At 60.1% G+C, this 21,456-nt stretch overlaps 2 protein-coding genes across 3 annotated transcripts in view; one reads left to right on the plus strand and one right to left on the minus strand.

Moving 5' to 3' along the window:
- Positions 1-16,495, plus strand: part of AP3D1 (adaptor related protein complex 3 subunit delta 1) — a 48,382-nt gene extending 31,887 nt beyond the window's left edge. The window contains exons 16-32 of the mRNA XM_003928600.4: positions 422-567; positions 1,025-1,166; positions 2,029-2,100; positions 3,078-3,153; positions 3,266-3,465; positions 3,870-3,943; positions 4,518-4,698; positions 5,971-6,042; positions 6,427-6,534; positions 7,865-8,026; positions 8,378-8,425; positions 8,763-8,952; positions 9,400-9,488; positions 9,648-9,733; positions 10,336-10,457; positions 10,755-10,834; positions 15,227-16,495. Coding sequence (XP_003928649.1) covers positions 422-567; positions 1,025-1,166; positions 2,029-2,100; positions 3,078-3,153; positions 3,266-3,465; positions 3,870-3,943; positions 4,518-4,698; positions 5,971-6,042; positions 6,427-6,534; positions 7,865-8,026; positions 8,378-8,425; positions 8,763-8,952; positions 9,400-9,488; positions 9,648-9,733; positions 10,336-10,457; positions 10,755-10,834; positions 15,227-15,322 — 1,944 coding nt within the window. The 3' untranslated portion in view covers positions 15,323-16,495. The remainder of the gene's footprint in view (positions 1-421; positions 568-1,024; positions 1,167-2,028; positions 2,101-3,077; positions 3,154-3,265; positions 3,466-3,869; positions 3,944-4,517; positions 4,699-5,970; positions 6,043-6,426; positions 6,535-7,864; positions 8,027-8,377; positions 8,426-8,762; positions 8,953-9,399; positions 9,489-9,647; positions 9,734-10,335; positions 10,458-10,754; positions 10,835-15,226) is intronic.
- A 1,983-nt stretch (positions 16,496-18,478) lies between these two features.
- On the minus strand, positions 18,479-21,383 carry IZUMO4 (IZUMO family member 4). Of its 2 annotated transcripts, none has more exons than XM_010339246.3 (10): positions 20,889-21,383; positions 20,719-20,799; positions 20,559-20,630; positions 20,103-20,129; positions 19,932-20,007; positions 19,720-19,767; positions 19,601-19,615; positions 19,251-19,268; positions 19,029-19,043; positions 18,479-18,791 (listed from the first exon to the last, which is right to left on the minus strand). In XM_010339246.3, the coding sequence occupies exons 1-10, from the start codon at positions 21,103-21,105 to the stop codon at positions 18,701-18,703; spliced, it is 660 nt and encodes a 219-aa protein (XP_010337548.1). In that variant the 5' UTR covers positions 21,106-21,383; the 3' UTR covers positions 18,479-18,700. The 2 variants fall into 2 exon arrangements, with proteins under 2 accessions (XP_010337548.1, XP_010337549.1); XM_010339247.3 differs by having other exon boundaries at positions 19,029-19,082; positions 20,889-21,171.
- Between the last annotated feature and the right edge of the window lie 73 nt (positions 21,384-21,456).

Below are 21,456 nucleotides of genomic sequence, written 5' to 3' on the forward strand. Positions count from 1 at the left end.
AGGCCTTGGTCGATCTGGCTGTTGAGGAGACCCAGCCTTAGAGGCTATGTGGCGTGTGGTCCCGGCTCTGCACAGTGGCATTACCTGGGGGCTGGCCATGATCCGCGGCCTGTCTTCGCTGTTGGAGCTGTCCAGCCTGGCTGTGTCTGAGGTGGAGCTAGCACAGAGGCCGGGAGCCCACAGGGGCCGAGGGAGTAGTGCTTCTGGTCTTGGGGCGTAGAGCTCCCTGTCATGCCCCTGTCTCCGTTCTCTTTGTGGATTGGTGTGTTTCCACTGCTTCCTGGCAAGGATGGTGATGCCGGAGACGGCATGAGGGCTGGGCTGTGTGTGGCTGCAGTAGGAGCCGTGCCACCTGGTGTCCTGAGGGTGGCCAGGCAGCCTTCCAGGCAGGTGGCAGTGGTGACTCCTGCGTCCCCTGCAGGCGTCCTGCATCCTGCAGCTGGTCAAGCACATCCAGAAACTTCAGGCCAAGGATGTGCCTGTGGCAGAGGAGGTCAGCGCCCTCTTTGCTGGGGAGCTGAACCCAGTGGCCCCCAAGGCCCAGAAGAAGGTTCCAGTCCCTGAAGGGTAAGGATATTGTGTGGGGTCATTGTAGCCACAGCCCTGACGTGGTCCCCCGATGCCTGGAGGCACAGCAGCAGCTACTGCAACCTGGACAACCAGGGAGGGTGAGGGGCTGATGGGAGGCCCTGGGCATTTGTGGCCCTCACGTGGACCCACCTAGGGCTCTTGCTGGGTCTGCGACCTTGCTCGTGCTCGGGGCTGCTCCCTAGGAAGTAGGCCTGCTCTCACCCTCCCTCTGAGCCCTCCGTGGGGGCCCCACTGTGACCTTGCTGCAGCCTTCCTGGGTCCCTGCATCCTCTCTAAGGGGCAGTGACAGCTGCCTCGCTGGCCCTGTGTGGGTGGCGGGCTCCATTCTTAGGGGTATCCCATGGCCAGGCATGTGGGGAGCCTGCTCAGGGTGGACACCTGCAGGCATGTGCTCTATCACATACCGCCCTGTGTGACCCTCCTGTCTGCGCAGCCTGGACCTGGATGCCTGGATCAATGAGCCGCTCTCGGACAGCGAGTCAGAGGACGAGAGGCCCAGGGCTGTCTTCCACGAGGAGGAGCAACGGCGGCCCAAGCACCGGCCGTCTGAGGCAGACGAGGAGGAGCTGGCCCGGGTGAGCTGCTGGGTGCCCCTGGCGGCCCTTGCCTCCTCCCTCATTCCCAGGGAGTCTTCGAGGCTCTTGATAACAGAGCCCTGTTCTGTCGGCTCAGGATTGTACGCCGCTGTCCTCCAGGAAGCCCAAAATGGGTATTTCATGTTACGGTTGCGTTTCAGTGAGTTTCATTGAAGTGGGGAGTAGCTTCTTTAGATCTGGGAGGCCCCCAAGGAGCCTCCGACCTGTAGCCAGGGGCCTGTAGGTGCCTTGGCGGGGTACCCTCCCCCACCCCACAGCTGCTGCAAGACCCTGCACATGTGTAGCCCACCAAGACTGGAAGCTGTGGCAGGTGATGGAGGCCCCGGACCCCGCCTTCTGGAGGGGGTGCAGCCCCTGGACCCTATGTGGGGCTCCACCTTGCCCTGCTCACCTGAGCTAGGAGGGCAGCCCCTCCCGCAGCCACCTCCTGTCCTGCATCCGCAGAGGGGATGCCCAGTGTGGGCTGCCTGCCAGGCTTTGTGCACCTGCACCTTCCTGGCCATGCTTTCGGGCAGCCCTGGCTCCAGGCCCTGCAGCCCCAGCTTGTCTGAGCACTGTTCATCAGGAGCCAGATGGCCCTGGCAGGTCAGCGGCCTCTGTGGGTCCTGGTCCTGGCCTGACCTGGAGGCTTGGGTGTCCCTGCGTCCTAGAGGGTTAGTGATTCCTTTCCCCAATACGAGTTCCTTCCAGTTGCGGGCCTTGGTTTCCCTGTTAGTAAGAGCTCAGTGGTGAAACCTTCCGAAGATCCAGCCTCTTCTGGCTGGGCTGCTGCTGGTGGGGGACACCACGGAGGGGTATCGTGCCTGCTTCTCTCGAACTCACGTCACGCCCTGTCCTGCAGCGCCGAGAGGCCCGGAAGCAGGAGCAGGCCAACAACCCCTTCTACATCAAGAGCTCGCCGTCACCACAGAAGGTGAGGCAGGCCCCTGGGCTCTGTCCCTCAGCACCCTCTATCCTCACCCCGCGGCATCTCTCTGAGTTTCAGGCTCCCCCAGGCAGATCCTGGGAGTGGAGCTGGGGATGTGCAGTGACCCTGAGGAGCCTTGGAGGGGCAGTGCCTCCCTGTGGGTCCTCCAGTCCGGGGTCCCCACTTCGTGTTTCCAGCACCCAGCTGCTGTCCAGCCCTGACCCCCACCATTGTGGGCGAGCTGCTGCCTCACTCTGGGCTTGAGGCCACATTATTTTCCTCATTTGAGGAGAGAAAGTGGACAAGGATTTGTGGCCAGCGTGGTGGCTCACACCTGTAATTCCAACTGCTCGGGAGGCTGAGACAGAATTGCTTGAACCTGGAAGGCAGAAGTTGCAGTGAGCCGAGATCACGCCACTGTGCTCCAGCCTGGGCGACAGAGCAAGACTTTGTCTCAAAAAAAAAAAAAAAATGGACAAGGATTTGCTTCTCCCTGTGCAGTACGCCTGCAGGGTCACTCGAGTGACAAGCTTTCCAGCCCTCACTGTCTTTAAGAGTTGGGTCCTGGGCCGGGCGCGGTGGCTCACGCCTGTAATCCCAGCACTTTGGGAGGCTGAGGTGGGTGGATCACGAGGTCAAGAGATCGAGACCATCCTGGTCAACATGGTGAAACCCCGTCTCTACTAAAAATACAAAAAAAATTAGCTGGGCGTGGTGGCGTGTGCCTGTAATCCCAGCTACTCAGGAGGCTGAGGCAGGAGAATTGCCTGAAACTGGGAGGCGGAGGTTGCGGTGAGCCGAGATTGCGCCATTGCACTCCAGCCTGGGTAACAAGAGTGAAACTGTCTCAAAAAAAAGAGTTGGGTCCTTGGGATGCATGTGCGTATGGTGCTCCTCGAGGCCTGGGGCTCTGGCAGGACTCCTGGCTCCTGGGGATGTCAGGCCGAGAGGCTCGTGGTCATGCCTGGATGTTGCTTTTGCAGCGGTACCAAGACACGCCGGGTGTGGAGCACATTCCTGTGGTACACATTGATCTCTCCGTCCCTCTGAAGGTTCCAGGCAAGTGTCTCCAGTGTTACAGGGGTGCTCTTGGCTCATGGGCCGTGGGGTGTTCCCGCCGCCCTCCCGGTGAGCTCCCGGGGTGCAGTGTTGAGCGCCTGCCTGCCTGCAGGGCTGCCCATGTCGGACCAGTACGTGAAGCTGGAGGAGGAGCGGCGGCACCAGCAGAAGCTGGAGAAGGACAAGAGGAGGAAGAAGCGGAAGGAGAAGGAGAAGAAGGGCAGGCGCCGCCACGGCTCACTGCCCACGGAGAGCGACGAGGACATCGCCCCTGCCCAGCAGGTGGACATCATCACTGAGGAGATGCCGGAGGTCAGCTTGCCGGAGGGCCCAGCCCCGGGGCGCCCGCCTTTCGGCACACGTGTGTTCCTGAGGCCGTGCGCAGTGCCCTCTCCCGGGGTCTTCCCCACCCCAGAGAGCATAGAGGAGAGGCCTCTCTGTCCTCCCGCATGCCCCACTCGCCTGCCAGCACTCACCTGCCCTGGGCCGGCAGCTTCAGCGGCAGGGGCTGGTCTGCTGCTTCCTGGGGCCTGGTTGCCCTTGGTGTCTGGATGCTGATTGGAGCCTCTGTGGCGGAACCACGTCGCTGCCCACGAGCATGTGTGGTCCTCATGGGCGTGGCCCTGGTTGTCTCAGGCAGTCCCACTGGGTCCGAGGTAGATGGGGTCCACCAGGCTGCAGGGCGGGTGTCACTGATGGAGTTCTCTTTCTGTCAGAACGCTCTGCCCAGTGATGAGGATGACAAAGACCCCAACGACCCCTACAGGGCTTTGGACATTGACCTTGATAAGTGAGTCCATGCGGGTTCAGGGTGAAGGTGGAGGCCGCAGCTGGTTGCTTCCCTTTCTGCTATCCTCCCTTCTGAGCAGGACCTGGCTTTACAGAGTGGGCAGAGTGGGGCGGGGTGTGGGTGGAGTGGGGCTCTGGAGGGTGGGCAGGGTAGGGCAGGGTGTGGGCGGGGCAGGGCTCTCGATGGTGGGCAGGCTGGGGCGGGGGTGTGGGCAGGGTGGGGCTCTGGAGGTGGGGGGCAGGCTGGCGTGGGTGCTGGCGGGCCTTCCCCAGGCGACATCCTCACTGCACTGCTCTTAGCTGGCCTTCCCAACTAAGACCCTAAGTGTGGGTTCCGAGGTGTCCAGGCCATGACAGAGCAGGGTGCGGCCACCACAGACCCTCCATGGCAGCCTCAGCAGGCGGTGTTGGGCAGATCCTTTGTCAGGCCACGGCTGGGGGCCAGGGGCGGGAGGCCAGGTCCTGCGCTGCGTGGCCTGGGTTGTCCTGGGCATGCGCTTGGACACACTACGTACTCAGTGGACCTGGGGCATGGCCAGTGGTGCTGATGTGTGCCCCGGTCGTCCCCTCTCCAGGCCCTTAGCCGACAGCGAGAAGCTGCCTATTCAGAAACACAGAAATGCCGAGACATCAAAATCCCCGGAGAAGGAGGACGTTCCTGTGGTAGAAAAGAAGAGCAAGAAACCCAAGAAGAAAGAGAAGAAGCACAAAGAGAAAGGGAGAGACAAGGAAAAGAAAAAGGAGAAGGAGAAGAAGGTAAGGCCTGCGCTCAGGGCAGCGTCCGCTCCATTCCCCACCCTTCCCCTGAACTCACAGACCGGCTGCGGACGGTGGCACGCTCTGGGAAATGGCCGTGAGTCTGAGGCAGTGAGCGCCAGCCTCCTCGCTCTGCGGCCCGGTGGAGTGCAGAAGTGGCAGAGGGGAGCTTCCTGTGTGCTTGTGTCGGGGGAGACCCGAGGACCTGACGGTCCAGTGGGTGAGCCCCGTCCTCGCCCCTGTTCAGAGCTCAGCGTGGTTGAGACGCTGCCCTCACATGCAGCTCCAGAACCACTTCTGCAGTGTCTGTGTGCAGAGTGTCACATAGAGAAAGAAATGGGTTTTTCTTTTTTTTTGAGATGGAGTTTTGTTCTTGTAGCCCAGGCTGGAGTGCAGTGGCACCATCTGGCTCATTGCAGCCTCTGCCTCCCGGGGTCAGAGGTTCTCTTGCCTCAGCCTCCTGAGTAGCGGGGATTACAGGCATGCACCACCATGCCTGGCTAATTTTGTATTTTTAGTAGAGACATGGTTTCTCCATGGTGGTCAGGCTGGTCTCGAACTCCTGACCTCAGGTGATCTGCCCACCCCAGCCTCCCAAAGTGCTAGGATTAGAGGCATGAGTCACCACACCCAGCTAAAAATGGATTTTTCTTTTTTTTTTTGAGACGGAGTTTTGCTCTTGTTACCCAGGCTGGAGTGCAATGGCGCGATCTCAGCTCACCGCAACCTCCGCCTCCTGGGTTCAGGCAATTCTCCTGCCTCAGCCTCCCGAGTAGCTGGGATTACAGGCACGCGCCACCATGCCCAGCTAATTTTTTGTATTTTTAGTAGAGACGGGTTTCACCATGTTGACCAGGATGGTCTCGATCTCTTGACCTTGTGATCCACCCGCCTCGGCCTCCCAAAGTGCTGGGATTACAGGCTTGAGCCACCGCACCCGGCAAAAATGGATTTTTCAAAGGAGCACATGTTCTCAGGGCCTGGGCCCTTTCCACACCCATGTCAGAGGGCCTCAGCGGATCCGAGCCTTCTGACACTCCAGGGGTGCACACCCATGCACAGATCTGTCCTTGGCTGCCTTCTGGCAGCAACAGCCAGTGCCAGTAGGGCCAGCTGAGGATGTCGCCTTCGGCTCCTGGATTCCCAGGCTTTGCAAGGCCCAGCTGGTCCAGGGCCCTGGGGTCCAGCAAGGGCAGGCGGGGCCTGCCATTCCCAGCCCCTGTTCCCAGGACCGTGCGCTGTGTTTGCAGACAGCCTGTCTTGTGGTTACAGGCTGCCGACCTGGACTTCTGGCTGTCTACCACCCCACCGCCTGCCCCCGCCCCTGCCCCTGTTCCATCCACGGTAAGAGATTGGCAGCTGGCCAGTGCTGGCTTTGGGTGTCTCCAGAGGTCATGTGGGCACTCAGGGCAGAGCCCTGGGTCTCCTGAGGCCCTGTGCCTTCGAGGTCAGCACCGCCCATGTGTGGAACCTGAGCTGAGTGGAGCTGGGGTCACACTCCCGGGTCCTGATGGGCCATGCAGGGGCCAGGGGAAGGGAAGGTCAACCAGGCCCTCTGCACCCGCGGGCTCCCTGTCGCTCGGAGGGCACCTTGGCCTCGCAGGTGGGGCGGGGGCACAGGACTGGGGGTGAGCGTGAGCCAAGGGTGTGGTTTGGGAGGCTGCCTGGGTGCAGTGGAGTGAGTCCCCTCATTGCCCATCGTGAGCCCCCAGCCCCGACTCCCTGCAGGAGGAGGTCGGTGTGAACGCCGTCACTGCCTCGAAAGACGAGTGCGAGGACACCAAGAGGGACGCCCAGGGTGAAGAGGACGACGCCGAGGGGCAAGAGCAGGACAAGGTGAGGCTGCTACCCCGGGGCTGTGGGGGGCCGCACACGGCTTCCGCCTCCCAGATCCCAGGGCAGCCGCGCCCTCACCTTTGCGTTGGTGTCTCGTGGGCCTTTTGTGCTTGTGGCACTCTAAGCCTGAGTCCGAAACTTTTTTTTCTTTTTCAATAGCCACTTTTTTTTTTGGTGTGGGTGTTTTTTTGTTTTTTGGTTTTTTTTGTCTTTTTTTTTGTGAGGGGGAGATAGTCTCGCTATGTTGCCCAGGCTGAAGTGCAGTGGCACAATCTCAGCTCACTGCAATCTCTGCCTCATGAGTTTAAGTGATTCTCCTGCCTCAGCCTCACAGGTAGCTGGGATTACAGGCACATGCCACCACACCCGGCTAGTTTTTTATATTTTAGTAGAGACGGGGTTTCACTGTGTTGCCCAAGCTGGTCTCGAACTCCTGAGCTCAGGCAATTTGCCTGCCTCGGCCTCCCAAAGTGCTGGGATTACAGGCATGAGCCACTGCACCCAACCTTTGAATAACCTTATTCACACGTGATTCACAAGTCTAGTAGCGTTTACTCATTTAAAGTATGTGTACGGTGGTTTTCCATAGATTCAGAGTTGTAGAACCAGCATCAACTCTGTCTAGGTCCAGAACTTGCTGTCACCCCTAAAGAAGCCCCATTCCCTCCAGCTGTCACTCCTCATTCTCTTCCCAGCCCTGGCACTCACGCATCCCTGTCCTGTCTTTGTGGACGTTTCATAGAAATGGGGTCGTACGCTTCGTGGCCTTTTGGGTCTGATGTCTCACTGAGCATGATGTCCTCAAAGTGCATCCACGCTGTGGCTTGAGTCAGAGCCTGGTTCCAGTTCGTGGCTGGGTCATGTTCCAGTGTGTGGCGAGGCCACGCTGTGCTGACCCCATTCCTTCGTGGACAGGCCACGCTGTGCTGACCCACTCATCTCTTGATAGCCACTTGGGCTGCTTTCACTCTGTGGTGGCAGGGCATGCTGCTTTGAACAGTCGTGCAGTGTGTGTAGATGTGTGTGCTCCCTCTCGGGGGTGTACGTGGGCATGAGTTGCTGCATCAGGTCTGGTGTCCTCGCCAGTTTGCCCCGCATGGCTCCCTGGTCAGCTGGGACTGTTCCCTGAGCTGCTTCAGCTGGCCTGCTGCCTCTCAGGGACAGCCTGGCCTCCGTTGAGCTGGGTCTGGGCTGGGCTGGTCCTGACATCCCCACCCAGGCACGTGGGACCCTCAGCCTGAGCAGTCCGGCCTGTGGCCCCCACCTCGTGTTGTGAGCAGGGCGCACCGGCGCAGCCTGGGCACTGACACGGCCCCTCCTCCTGCTCCAGAAATCTCCCAAGCCTCGGAAGAAGAAGCACAAGAAGGAGAAGGAGGAGCGCACCAAGGGCAAGAAGAAGTCCAAGAAGCAACCTCCGGGCAGTGAGGAGGCGGCAGGGGAGGCGGCGCGGGAGCCGGTGCAGAACGGCGCGCTGGAGGAGGAGCCGCTCCCGGTGAGGGGTACTTCAGCGCCCCCGCCCCATGCCAGGGCTCCTGGCGGGCCGCGGGCTGCTCCGCGCTCCTGCTGCCTCCATGCGGGAGAGAACTGAGCAGATTCCAGAAGAAGCTGAGCTGGTTGGGGCAGGGGCCTGGCTTGGGCCTGCAGCCCCACATTCAGCACCCCCCTGGTGGGCTGTGTGGTCCTGGGAGCCGGGGATCCCTCACAGGCCCCTTTGAAGCCCCCTCGCCCCAAGCGTTCTTGGAGTCATGGCGTTTGACCTGGGGTATTGGGCAGCACTGGAGTTTTTGTTGGGACAGAGCTCAGGGCCTGGCCTTTGAGGCTGACGTGCCTTTTTTCTCTCCAGCCTGAGTCCAGCTACTCCCTCCTCGCTGAAAATTCCTACATTAAAATGGTGAGTGGCGGCTGCTCCATTCGCTGGGGAGGGCGGGCCAGCGCATGCTCTTTGGCATGGGACTGTGCAGAACCCGGCCAGGCCCCCAGGTCCTGCGTGCTGGTGTGTCCAGGGCCTGTGGTCCCTGTGGAGCCATTGCTTGGCAGAGCCTCTGGCTCGGGTGAGGTAGAAGACGTGCGGGAGGGTCCCTACCATGTGTCACACAGCAGCCACGGGAGGCACTCGGGCTGAGGCTGCGGGGCCCTGCTCTATGCCTCCATGGCCGTTGAGAGGCAGCAGCCTGTGCCTGTTCCCTGCGGGGGTCCACCTGCCCTGCTGACATTGGCTGTGCCCGCAGACCTGTGACGTCCGGGGCAGCTTGCAGGAGGACAGCCAGGTCACCGTGGCCATCGTGCTGGAGAACCGGAGCAGCAGTGTCCTCAAGGGCATGGAGCTCAGCGTGCTGGACTCGCTCAATGCCAGGATGGCCCGGCCGCAGGGCTCCTCCGTCCACGATGGCGTCCCTGTGCCTTTCCAGCTGCCCCCAGGTGAGCCTTGCCCCGCTCACGGCCTCTCCTGGGGATTGTGGGAGCTCAGTGGGATCTGGTGGTGGTTGTTGCTACCTCCCTACATCACCTAGGTCCCCAGGCTGCACCTTAGTGCCTCCTGAGTGTCGGGGTCTCACCGCAGCTCTGAGAAGTGCAGTGGCCTCAGATGGACCTGGCCGGAGCCTTTAGGGCTGGAGTAGGGGCTGGGGCCTTCCTGGGTTCCGTGGCTCCACTGGCTGCGTCTGTTCTCTGTGAAATGGGCATGGTTCAGGCCAAGCTGGGGACACCAGTACTCTCATTTCTGCTTCTGTCCCCTGGTGTTTCCTTGGGGTCTGAGCCCAGCTTCCTGATCAGCCACAGAGGACTCAGGGCTGCGGACACACACGGGCCCCGCCCATGCTGAGCCCTGGCTGCATCTCAGGTCCCCCTCCTTCTCACCCCCACCAGGTGTCTCCAATGAAGCCCAGTTTGTGTTCACCATCCAGAGCATCGTCATGGCACAGAAGCTCAAGGGGACCCTGTCCTTCATTGCCAAGGTATGCAGGGCTCCACTTGGCGTTGGGGAGGAGGCTCTGCAGGCTGGGGCCTCTCCTGCTCCACCCCAGTGGGCGTCGCAGTGTCCCGATGGGAAGTGGGCCACCTGCCTGAGCTGGGCCCGACTCCCCACTCAGCTGCGCTGCTTTGCTCCGCTGCAGAATGACGAGGGCGCGACGCAGGAGAAGCTGGACTTCAGGCTGCACTTCAGCTGCAGCTCATACTTGATCACCACGCCCTGCTACAGGTGGGGCCTGGCCCCGCCCCATTCCTACCGCTCCCCCTTCCCTTCGCCTATGCCTCGGGGCCTGACGCTTCTGGGCAGGACTTTAGAGATGGGTTTGGAGGCGGTCAGTGCAGATCAGGCTGCCTGGCGTCTGTGCCAGCTGGGGCAGAGTAATTAAAACCACAGGCAGGGAAGCGTCACCCAGAGAGGCCTTGGCTCCTGGCAGTTCCAGAGCCTAGAGGGCTGAGACCAAGGAGCTGGCAAGGTGGGCTCCTCCCGAGGCTTCTCCTGTGCCCGGCGTGCGGCACTGCCTGCCCCTGCATCCTCGCGGGCCATTCTGCGTGCCTGCGCCCAGTGTCTTCCTGAAGGACGTCCCGTCCGTCCTTACTGGAAGAGGCCCACCGCATGGCTTCAGGCATCTCTGTGACCTCTTTAAAGACGAGTCATTGTCAGTTTCTGGGGGGTGAGAGCTTCCACACGTGAAGATAAGGCACATCTTCAAGGACCCCTGAGACCTGCCCGGCCCAGGCACAGTGTGTTGGGTTTAGTGGGCTTCCAAGCCAGGGGGCCTGAGGATCCCGGCCCCACCGGAGTCAGCCTCCCTCTCCCTCCCCCTCCCACAGCGACGCCTTTGCCAAGTTGCTGGAGTCTGGGGACCTGAGCATGAGCTCAGTCAAAGTCGACGGCATTCGGATGTCCTTCCAGAACCTTCTGGCGAAGATCTGTTTTCACCACCATTTTTCCGGTAAGGAGGGTGAGGGGCTGATGGATTGCACGAGGTTCGCGTACGCTGCAGCCATCCCTTCGTCTTGGAGCTGGGCCTGCAGCCTCATCCTTTGGGATCCTGGGTGGCTAGTGGTCCCGAGGCCTGCGAGCTGGTTCGGGGACTGCTGTTCACACCCTAGGCCTCCCAGGGGCCACATTCTGCTCCTGCAGCCCCGGACCTGTGGCCCAGGGCAGCCCGGGAAGGCAGCCCCTGCACTGGGGGCGGGGCTGCACCTGTGCAGCGTGTCGGGAGCCTGAGCCGCCCGCTCTGTTGCAGTTGTGGAGCGAGTGGACTCCTGCGCCTCCATGTACAGCCGCTCCATCCAGGGCCACCACGTCTGCCTCCTGGTGAAAAAGGTGAGCCCCAGGCCGCTGTGCTCGCCCTGGCTCCTGCCGCGTCTCCTGGGGTGTAATGCCCGGGCCTTCATCCTCCGGGCTGAGCCTTGGGGCTTCAAGGGCTCAAGGACGGGGATGACCGCGCTGCAGCTGTGAGCCCCTCAGGTGCTCCAGCCCGCTCACCAAGTCGGGGCTTCCTCCTCCTGCTGTGCTGCTCACCCCAGGCTGATGCACGCACGGCCCCAGGACCCCACGCGCTCAGCACTGCCGCGCCACCCCCTGCACGAGACAGCTGGGGCCCTGGGTCGACGCTCCACCTCTTGCGCTTCTAGAGGAACCCCTTGCCCCCTGCGCTCTGCGCCGCCTCTTGCCTGAGTACTGCGGGTGGGCGTCTTTTGCAGTGTGAATATTTTGTGGAGGGCTTTTGTGTCTGTGTTTATGGAGTTTGGTCTGTAGTGTTCTTTCCTGGTGCCTTCTTTGGTTTTATCATCAAGTGATCTCATCAAAGAGTGTAGAGAATTCACAAGGAAGACCATCGGGCCTGGAGAGTTGCTTTTCTGTAGGCTTCTAGCTAACAAACTCAGGTTTTTTTGTTTGTTTCGTTTTGTTTTGTTTTGTTGATTGGGAGTTTCGCTCTTGTCACCCAGGCTGGAGTGCAGTGGTGCGATCTCAACTCACTGCCACCTCTGCCTCCCAGATTCAAGTGAGTCTCCTGCCTCGGCCTTCCGAGTAGCCTGGACCACAGGCACCCACCACCATGCTCGGCTGATTTTTATGCTTTTAGTAGAGACAGGGTTTCAACATGTTTCCCAGGCTGGTCTTGAACTCCTGACCTGAGGTGATCCTCTCGCTTCAGCCTCCCAAAAGTGCTGGGATTACAGACATGAGCCACCAGCCCGGCCTATCGCTGCTGCTGTTTTCGGTCCTGATGTTCCACTTTTCTCCTGGTTGACTGTCTCCCATGAAACACTCCGTCCCCTCGCCAGCCCCTGGCACCACCCCACATCCTACCTTCTGTCTCTGACTCTGATGACTCCAGGGTCCTCCTAGGAGTGGAACCGCAGAGGACGTGTCTTGTGTCTGGCTGCTCTTAGTCTGCCTCAGGTCCCCAAGGTGCATCCACGTCGCAGCCTGTCAGGATTCCCTTGTTTCCTTTCTCTTTTTTTTTCTTTTTTTGGAGACAGAGTCTCAGTCTGTTGCCCAGGCTGGAGTGCAGTGGCGTGATCTTGGCTCACTGCAACCTCCAACTCCCGGGTTCAAGTGATTCTCCTGCCTCAGCCTCCTGAGTAGCTGGGATTACAGGCATGCGCCACCTTGCCCAGCTTAATTTTGTAGTTTTGGTAGAGACGGGGGGTTTCAGCATATTGGACCAGGCTGGTCTTGAACTCCTGACCTCAGGTGATCCACCCACTCATCCCCGCAAAGTGCTGGGATTGTAGCTTTGAGTCCATTTGTTTTTAATATACACCCAGGAGTGGTACTGCTGAGTCCTGTGGTCATTCCATGTTTGAGGTTTCAAGGAGTCGCCAGACTTTTCCCCGGCGCTATACCGTTTCCTGCCTGCGGCTGTGTCGGAGACCCCATTTCTCCCATCTATCAGTGTTGTGCTGGCAGCAGCCATTCTGATGGGCATGAGGTGGCCAGGAGCTGATTTCTTGCACTGCTGCTCCGGCACCACGCTCTTCCTCCCACCCCGGGCTGCTGCCCCTGGCGCCCCAAGGCCGTGCTCAGACGTGTTCATTGCTGTTGCTTTCCTGCCAGGATCACCACTTTGCCTCGTCCTAGCTGTTCTGCTGTGAAGCCCGTGCAGGGGATCTGATTTTCAGACCTGAAATTCCACTGGGCTCTTCTTGTATCTTCCGTGTCTTTGCTGATGCTCTGGTGATCTGTTGGAGCATTTTCCTAACAGCTACTCTAACGCTTATGCCAGCTGGGCGTGGTGGTGTGTCATTGTGTCCCAGCTACTCAGGAGGCTGAGGCAGGAGGATCACTTGAGCCCTGGAAATCGAGACCAGCCTGGGCACATGGCAAGAGCCCCGGTCTGCAAAAAAATGTTAAAAATTAGCCAGGTGAGCCGGGTGCGGTGGCTCAAGCCTGTAATCCCAGCACTTTGGGAGGCCGAGGCGGGTGGATCATGAGGTCAAGAGATCGAGACCATCCTGGTCAACATGGTGAAACCCCCGTCTCTACTAAAAATACAAAAAATTAGCTGGGCATGGTGGCACGTGCCTGTAATCCCAGCTACTCAGGAGGCTGAGGCAGGAGAATTGCCTGAACCCAGGAGGCGGAGGTTGCAGTGAGCCGAGATCGCGCCATTGCACTCCAGCCTGGGTAACAAGAGTGAAACTCCGTCTCAAAAAAAAAAAAAAAAAAAAAAATTAGCCAGGTGTGGTGGAGCGAGCCTGTAGTCACTGCTACTTGGGAGGCTGTGGTAGAAGGATCTCTCCAGCCTAGGAGTGCAAAGCTGCAGTGAGCCGTGACTTTGCCACTACACTCCATCCTGGGCAACAGAGACTCAGAAAAAACCTGTGTCTGAGAGTCCTAGTGTCTGTCCGCCTTGGCATTGGTGTGCTGATGGCCTTGGCGTTCATGCCTTGGCGTTGGCGTCTGGGCGTTGTGGTCTTGGCATTGTGGTCTGCTGATGGCCTTACCATGAGTGGCTTGGCACTGGGGTCTGCTGAGGGATTCTCCTGGTCTGTGAGCCTCGTTCCATCCTTTGGAGGACGTGGGCGGTCAGGTCCTAGCTGCAGGTCACCCCTGCCTTCTAGGAACTGTGACCCCAGGTGCATCCCCACCTGCCCCGCCTCTGTCCTGTTGTCCCTGGCCTGGCGGGACCGGTAGCAGGACTCTGTTGCCTTTGGTTGCTCTGTGGGGCGGGACCCACAGCACGGGGCAAGCCCAGCAGGTCGTGAGCAGCTTCACGGGCTTTCCCCACGCACCTCCCTCTCTGGGGGCTCTGGTTACCCGGCTCCCCTTGCTGCTTCCACAGTCACACCTGCTTTCGGGCCCAGTGGCGGGAGGGCAGGAGGACAGAAAACGCTCAGCTTGCTGCCAGCCCAGGAGCTCCTCGGCGTCTGATCTCGTCCCCGTCTGCCTCTGGCTGCCTCAGGGCCCTCAGGTGCCGGCTTCCACTTCCATGCGGGCCGCAGCCTCCCACTGGAGACTGGGGTGCATGGGCCACTCCCTCACCTGAGCCCCTCCCATTTTATTTTTTAACAATTAGCAAATTCGCAACGTTGCAAGTGCAACACATATAGCTGCGAGGCAATATTTGCGTGTAGTGTTTTTTATTTCTTTAATTTTTCTGAGGTAGGGTCTCACTCTGTCGCCCAGGCTGGAGGGCAGTGGTGCAAACATGGCACACTGCGACTTCACCTTCCTGGGCTCAAGCGATCCCCCCACCTCAGCCTCCCACATAATTGGGACCACAGGCGTGTGCCACCCAGTCTGGCCTACATGTACTGTCCAGGCTGGAATACAGTGGCACGATCTCAGCTCACTGCAACCTCTGCCTCCTGAATTCTAGCGATTCTCCTGCTTCCCGAGTAGCTGGGATTACAGGCACCCACCACCACAGATGCCTAGCCAATTTTTCTTATTTTTATTAGAGATGGGGTTTCACCATGTTGGTCCGAATGGTCTTGAACTCCTGACCTCAGGTGATCCACCCACCACAGCCCTCATAAATGCTGGATTACTGGTGTGAGCCACCGCCCCTGGCCCCAGCACATACATATTTTTTTATTTTTATTTATTTATTTATTTATTTTTGAGACGGAGTTTCACTCTTGTTACCCAGGCTGGAGTGCAATGGCGCGATCTTGGCTCACTGCAACCTCCGCCTCCTGGGTTCAGGCATTTCTCCTGCCTCAGCCCCCTGAGTAGCTGGGATTACAGGCACGTGCCACCACGCCCAGCTACTTTTTTGTATTTTCTTTTTTTTTTTTTTTTTTTGAGACGGAGTTTCGCTCTTGTTACCCAGGCTGGAGTGCAATGGCACGATCTTGGCTCACCGCAACCTCTGCCTCCTGGGTTCAGGCAGTTCTCCTGCCTCAGGCTCCTGAGTAGCTGGGATTACAGGCACGCGCCACCATGCCCAGCTAATTTTTTGTATGTTTAGTAGAGACGGGGTTTCACCACGTTGACCAGGATGGTCTCGATCTCTCGACCTCGTGATCCACCCGCCTCGGCCTCCCAAAGTGCTGCGATTACAAGCTTGAGACACCGCGCCCGGCTACTTTTTTGTATTTTTAATAGAGATGGGGTTTCACCATGTTGAACAGGATGGTCTCGATCTCTTGACCTCGTGATCCACCCGCCTCGGCCTCCCAAAGTGCTGGGATTACAGGTGTGAGCCACCGCACCCTCCCCCTGCACATACTTTTAAAAATACCAGTCTCCTTCCTTACACAGGGTGAGAACTCTGTCTCGGTCGACGGGAAGTGCAGCGACTCCACGCTGCTTAGCAACTTGTTAGAAGAGATGAAGGCGACGCTGGCCAAGTGTTGAGAGCTGCCTGCGAGCCCCGCCCGCCCCGTGGAGCACGCACCCAGGGACCGCAGCCCTGACGAGTCTCACCTCTCCTCGGTCGTGTGTACTGTACCCAAGCCTGAGTGTTAATTTAACTCCGTGTCGTCTTCTGTGTAGACATCGGAAGTCATATGTTGCGTTGAATTACCTGACCATCCTTTTTTACTGTGACTCTTCCCGCTCTCTTTGGCAAGAAGTCCCCTTCTTGTCCCCAAACCAGCAAGGGACTCCCCTGCCTGGGTCCATGCCCTGCCCTGTGCTAGGGGTCAAGTCCTTGAATGTGGCTTCAGGGACTCCTGGCCTGGGCCAGGACCTTACGGGCACCACGTGGGGGCCACTTGGTGGACAGGGTGGGACTGACATGGCCTCCTCTGGGGCTGCCTGCTTTTGTCCCAAACACCTTGACGGTGGTGTCTGTCCAGGGGAGGAGAAGGAAGGGCCGTCGTCGCCAAGCTTCCCTCCCAGAACCCGCAGTGGGAAAGCAATCCTGTCGGCCACTGTCCATTGTCACTGTGCTCGTGGGCTGGTGGCCAGACCCTGGGATGCCAAGCTATGGGCAAAGAGGGGCTGGGGCCACCCAGGAGAGGCTGCAGTCAGAACCATGGCGGGGCTAGAGGAGGCCTCTCTGCCACCATTCTTCCTGGTCCGCAGAAGTGTCTCTCGGTGGGCTTGGGTTCGGGGTGGGGGCATGTGGTCGCGCCCGCCACCTGCCACTGTATGCACCATGGTTGCCCCGCGTCCTTCCCAGCACCCTCAGGAAGGCCCGGGCAGGGACTGGGAGCAGCAGACCCAGGCTGTAGACCTGGTGTGGAGTGTGCCCAGTGCCCTTGGCAGGACCCGTGAGAGTCGCCCCACCGGTAGAGCCCCTACCAGGTAGGCAGGGGGACCCCGCTCACTCCCCACAGCCAGTGTGGACACAGGACTGACCCTTCCTCAGAGATGATATTTTATCTTTCCTTTTGATGAAAACTGTCACTTTAGCATGTAATCTATTACAGAATCCCGTGCAGTGATTCTAGGATTTGAAATTGTATGATGTGTTACATAAGAATTTATTTGCTATCGACATTCCCATATAAAGGAGAGAGAGACATATCACGCTGCTGTCATGATTTTGTGTCAAGATGATCCAATAAAGTCGTAAAACAGGCATTTCCACGTGGGGTCTTCTCCCTGACCTGGGTCACGTGGCACTGCAGGGCCAGAGCCTCTGCACCTCAGATCTTGGGCCCTTGGGAGGTGGCCTTGGTCCCCAACACCATCCAGGTCTGGGGCTCAGGCAGACCCCATGGTGGAGCCACAGCGTCTCCCCGCAGCACCGTACAGGGGAGCAGGTGCCTACTCTCCCCCTTTCCCAGGAGCCCCTCAGGGCGGAGGCAGATGCAGAACCGAGAACCTCGGAAGAGCAGCCGTCCCTGCCCCTGGGTGAATTTGCCTCCTTTATACCCACCTTGGCCACACCTTGAAGATGCGACCCTTGAACAAGGTGATGCTGGCTCAGTGGAGGGAAGCCCCGCCAACTGTAACCCAAGACGCAGGCATAGTGGCGGGCTGTTTCACGGCAGGGGGTCAGAGCAGCACCGACAAGATCCCAGCTGCACCCACACCAGCGTCCCTTTTAGAAAACCATGCCTGACCAACCTGGCACGGTGGCTCATACCTGTCATCCCAGCACTTTGGGAGGTCAAGGGGGATGGATCACGAGGTCAAGACATTGAGACCATCCTGGCCAACATGGTGAAACCCCGTCTCTACTAAAACTACAAATATTAGCTGGGCGTGGTGGCGGGCACCTGTAGTTCAAGCTACTATGGAGGCTGAGACAGGAGAATCACTTGAACCCAAGATGCGTGCGGAGGTTGTAGTGAGCTGAGGTCACACCACTGCACTCCAGCCTGGTGACTGACTCCAGCCTGGTGACTCCACCTCAAAGGTGACCGAGGGAGACTCCATCTCAAAAAAAAAAGGACTAGACACAGTGGCTCACACCTGTAATCCCAGTACTTTGAGAGGCCAAGGCATCAGGAGATTGAGACCATCCTGGCCATCCTGGTGAAACCCCGTCTCTACTGAAAATAGAAAAATTAGCCAGGCATCGTGGTGCACATCTGTAGTCCCAGCTACTCGGGAGGCTGAGGCAGGAGAATCGCTTGAACCCAGGAGGTGGAGGTTGCAGTGATCCCAGATGGCACCACTGCACTCCAGCCAGGGCCACAGAGCGAGATCTATCGAAAAAAAAAGAAAAAAAAAGAAATCGGCCTCTTTCCTGTTACCTAAACACACTCCACGGGCTCAAAGGAAGCATCCTTCACAGCCAGGCTGAGGCATTAACGGCCGAGACCCGGCACCATCACTCCTGACGCTGCCTGCAGTGGCCAGTACCGAGTTTTCCACCACACACCCGTGGCTCCAGTGTCCCACAGAGCCTGTGTGCTTGGCCACCTTCCCACAGACCATTCCTGACCTCAGCAAGTGTTCCCATGCACCCCTCCCGTGATGGGGGCCTGAGGCGGCCACAAGACAGTGCATGGGACCGCGTTGGCAGCAGCAGTGTGCCCAGCGATGTTCTCACCAGGGTCCTGCATCTGCCCCAGTGCCGGAGCAGAGGGACGCCCGCAGAAGCGAGGAGACCTCCAGGCCGAGGTCACCCGAGTGAAAATGGGACTTGGGAGCTGCATCGCCGCACAGATGGGACGAGTCCCTTCCCTCCTGGGCGTCAGGAGCCCTGCCTCTGGCCATGATGCCACACCTGTCGTTGCCACAGAGATGATTAGACACAGACACAGCCCACGGTTCCTGGCGTTCCTTGGCTGAGGTCTGACGTAAGTGACTGCAACACTCAGACATGCTAGGGGTGGCCCTGGTCTCCCTGACACTGTGGCCTCGCTTTGCACGGAACCCAGGTGCTCTTGTGTGAGTCTATGCTTGTGCACTCAGGTGGGCCAAGGCCCCACAGGTGGGAGTCTGAGGACGCTCCCTGAGGCCCTGTGAGTGTGGCTCCGAGTAGGTCCCCGTGGTCATGGACCCAAGGCTAGGACCCGCCCTGCTCTGTCGGGGACATTTAGGCCTCCCCAGAAGCCCATCTCCAGCCCCCAGAGGCTTCCTCCTGCCCTGGCAAGAACTCTTCTGCAAGGAGAAACATCAGGGACTTTAATCACTGCATCCCAGAGCTCCGTGGACCTGCGCAGGGGCCGATGGTCCAGTGCAGCCCACCCGCATTCCCACCCTCCCAGCCTGGGCCAGCTCGGGCTGAGTCCGGGGTGGAGGGGGACCTAAGGTAGCAGCCGCCCAGCTCCAGAAGGACAGGAGGGGGCTGAGTCCCGGTCCCCACGTGGTGCGGGGGCAGGCCCAGTGCTGTCAGTGCTTCTTGAAACACTCGACGGCATCTTCCAAGGTCAGGTTGTCCAGGCGTCGGGACTCCAGACACCTGAAGGCTGGCGATACCAGGCTGCGGGGAGATGAGGCCGCCTCAGCTCTCCGTGCCCCCCACTCCCCGCCTCCCTCCCTGGGGGTCTTTGCTGGGGGGCCCCAGGTCTCCTCTCAGCTGGGACGTGTGGTCCTGTGTGTGGCCACGTCCACGACACCCGTGTGCCTGGGACTTCAGAAGGGTGTGGGGGCCATGGCACACTGCTGTTGACTTAGATGCACCCCTTCTCCCAAGGCCTCCCTTCTCTGGGTCACTCACAAGGCTGGGGTGGCTCTGTGCGTCCCGAGCCAGGAGGAGGAGAAAGCGTGGTTTGTTCATGAAAGCACCACATGGGTGTGGTTGCAGAGGTGGCATCCAGCAGGTGTCCCAGGCATAGGGAGAGCCCCACCTGCAGTGCTCCATCGACCTAGAGGACCCCCGGCACCCCCTCTTCTCTCCCTTTACCCCCTCCCCCTGAAGGCAGGGCCAGGGCGGCCTTACCTCATGCTCGTGTCCTGTCTGAAAGGCAAGATGGGGCAGTCAGACTCCATGGGGCACCCCTAACCATCGTCGGGAACCTTCCCAGGCTTGAACACAGACCTGGGGCAGGGGTGGGATCAGACCCTATGGGGACCTGTTAAGCCAGATGAGCCCCTCCAGCTGAGGGTCGGAGACCCTCGAGAGAGAAAGGGGCTGCGGCTGGCTCCTGCACAGAGCTGGGGTGAGGTCCCGCCTCCTCGGGGCCCCTCTAGGACGCAGAAGCTGAGGGGGTCCACCTGTGCCCCACACCTACTCACCCACGAGGTGCTCACACACATACAGCCTGTGTCGGGTTTGAGGAGGGGACTTACTTGTGCCAGTTATTTCTACAAGGACAGCAGGTTTGGACTCAGGAGACTGAGCGGCCGTGGGCAGGGTTTCCTCCCAAGCCCAGGTGGCAAGCTTGCCACTGCTGGGAGACCCCACTCACATGTAGTTCAAGAGGCCCTGGACTGCTGACTTCCACTGCTCCGAGGACCTGTGGAATGTGGGTTTGGAGGTGGTGCGCCCCTGAGCCCCAGACCCTGCCCTATCCCAGTGACGAGGGCCAGGTAGAGGGCGGGGAGTCCCCTCCAAGGAGAGCCTGGGACCCCAGGGACAGCAGGGCCTTGGCACAGGCGGGTGCGATGCCTGAGCCCCTACTCGCAGTTATAGCCAAAGCAGACGACGTGCGAGTTTGTGCAGTTGCTGCAGGAGATGGTCTCGTACTGGAAGATGCCTGCAACACACCACAGCCGCCCTGGGCTCACCTCGGCCTCTGGGGCCCCGAGCTGCCGCTGGCGCTGCCCTCAGCCGGGATGGAGCCTCACTTACCACAGTGGCGCTGACAGTCGATGCGGCCTGTGGGAGGGCAGACGGTGCAATCTCCAGGCCCAGCCTTGTTCCCCCGCCGTGCCTCCGCCCAACCCGCCAAAGCCTCAGGGTTCTCCACTGGGACCCAGGCTCACCTGAGTTTCATGTATGTGTGTCCATGACCCAAAGGAAGAGGTACCCAAGGTGACTCCCAGCGTGTGATGGAGCAGACCTCAGGGGAGGGCGGTGAGAATACTCCCAGCGCCTCTGGGGGCTACTTAGGGGAGGTTCCGGGGGGGTGTGTGTCGGGGGTGATAGCATTGATCCTTCAGGCGCTGGGCAGGGTCCCTCTCTGGGGAGCTGCCCTCCTTTTCAGCTGCCCAGTGCCCTGCTCATGTCACTCCGGCCTCAGCCAAGCCCCGCGGGTCTCTGCGGCTCTGGGCAGAACCTCCCTCCCCTGAAGCCTTATTTGCTCACTTTCGATGATGGCGTTCTGGAGGAGTTGCACCTGCTCCCGGAAGATGTTTCGCAGCTCATTGGGGAAATACCCTGAGGTGCCGGGGCAAAAGGTCAGGCTCAGGCGGTGGGCGGGGTGTCCTGGGGTGGGCGGGCCCCGCCTCGGTTTCCCGCCCCTTACCCGGGAAGTACATCTTCCCCTGGTACAGCTGATCCATCCTCTGGTACACGGCTCTCGCCACTTGGTCCAGCTTCTCCCAGGCTGCGGGCGGGAGGAGGAGCCAGCTGAGCGGCCTGCCCGGGGTTTTCGCTGGACGGGTGGTCGGGACTGGGCTGGGCTCCGGCACTCACTGATCTCGGCGGGGATGGTCAGGTGCAGCTCCTTCACAGTGTCGTCACTCCAGTCGGTGAGCAACGCCCCCGACACGGGGATGTCGCCCAGCCACCAAGACTTCAGGTTCACATGGTGGCGGTAGAAGGAGAACTTCTCGGAGAAGTTGCTGTGGCAGTGCAGGCAGCCGTGGGCCAGCGCCGCTGTCATGCCCACCAGGCACAGCAACAGGGCCATGCCTGTCCCGCCCGCCGCCGGCCAACCAACGGCGCTGCTCGCGCCACACCCCTCAGCCACACACCAACCAACGGCGCTTCCTGTGCCACGCCCCTCTACCGCGCACCAACCAACGGCGCTTCTTTTGCCACGCCCCTCCGCCGCGCACCAACCAACGGCGCTTCCTGTGCCACGCCCCTCCTTCGCACGCCAACCAACAGCGCTTCCTGTGCAACGCCCCCCCGCCGCACGCCAACCAACGGCACCCCCTGTGCCACGCCCCTCCGCCTCGCACCAACCAACGGCGCCCACCACGGCACTAGGCCGCTCCTCCTCCCCCGCTCACCCAACCAGCACAGGCCCCGTCCCCTC

Source organism: Saimiri boliviensis, chromosome 14, assembly GCF_048565385.1.
Source record: "Saimiri boliviensis isolate mSaiBol1 chromosome 14, mSaiBol1.pri, whole genome shotgun sequence".
NCBI lineage: Eukaryota > Metazoa > Chordata > Mammalia > Primates > Cebidae > Saimiri > Saimiri boliviensis.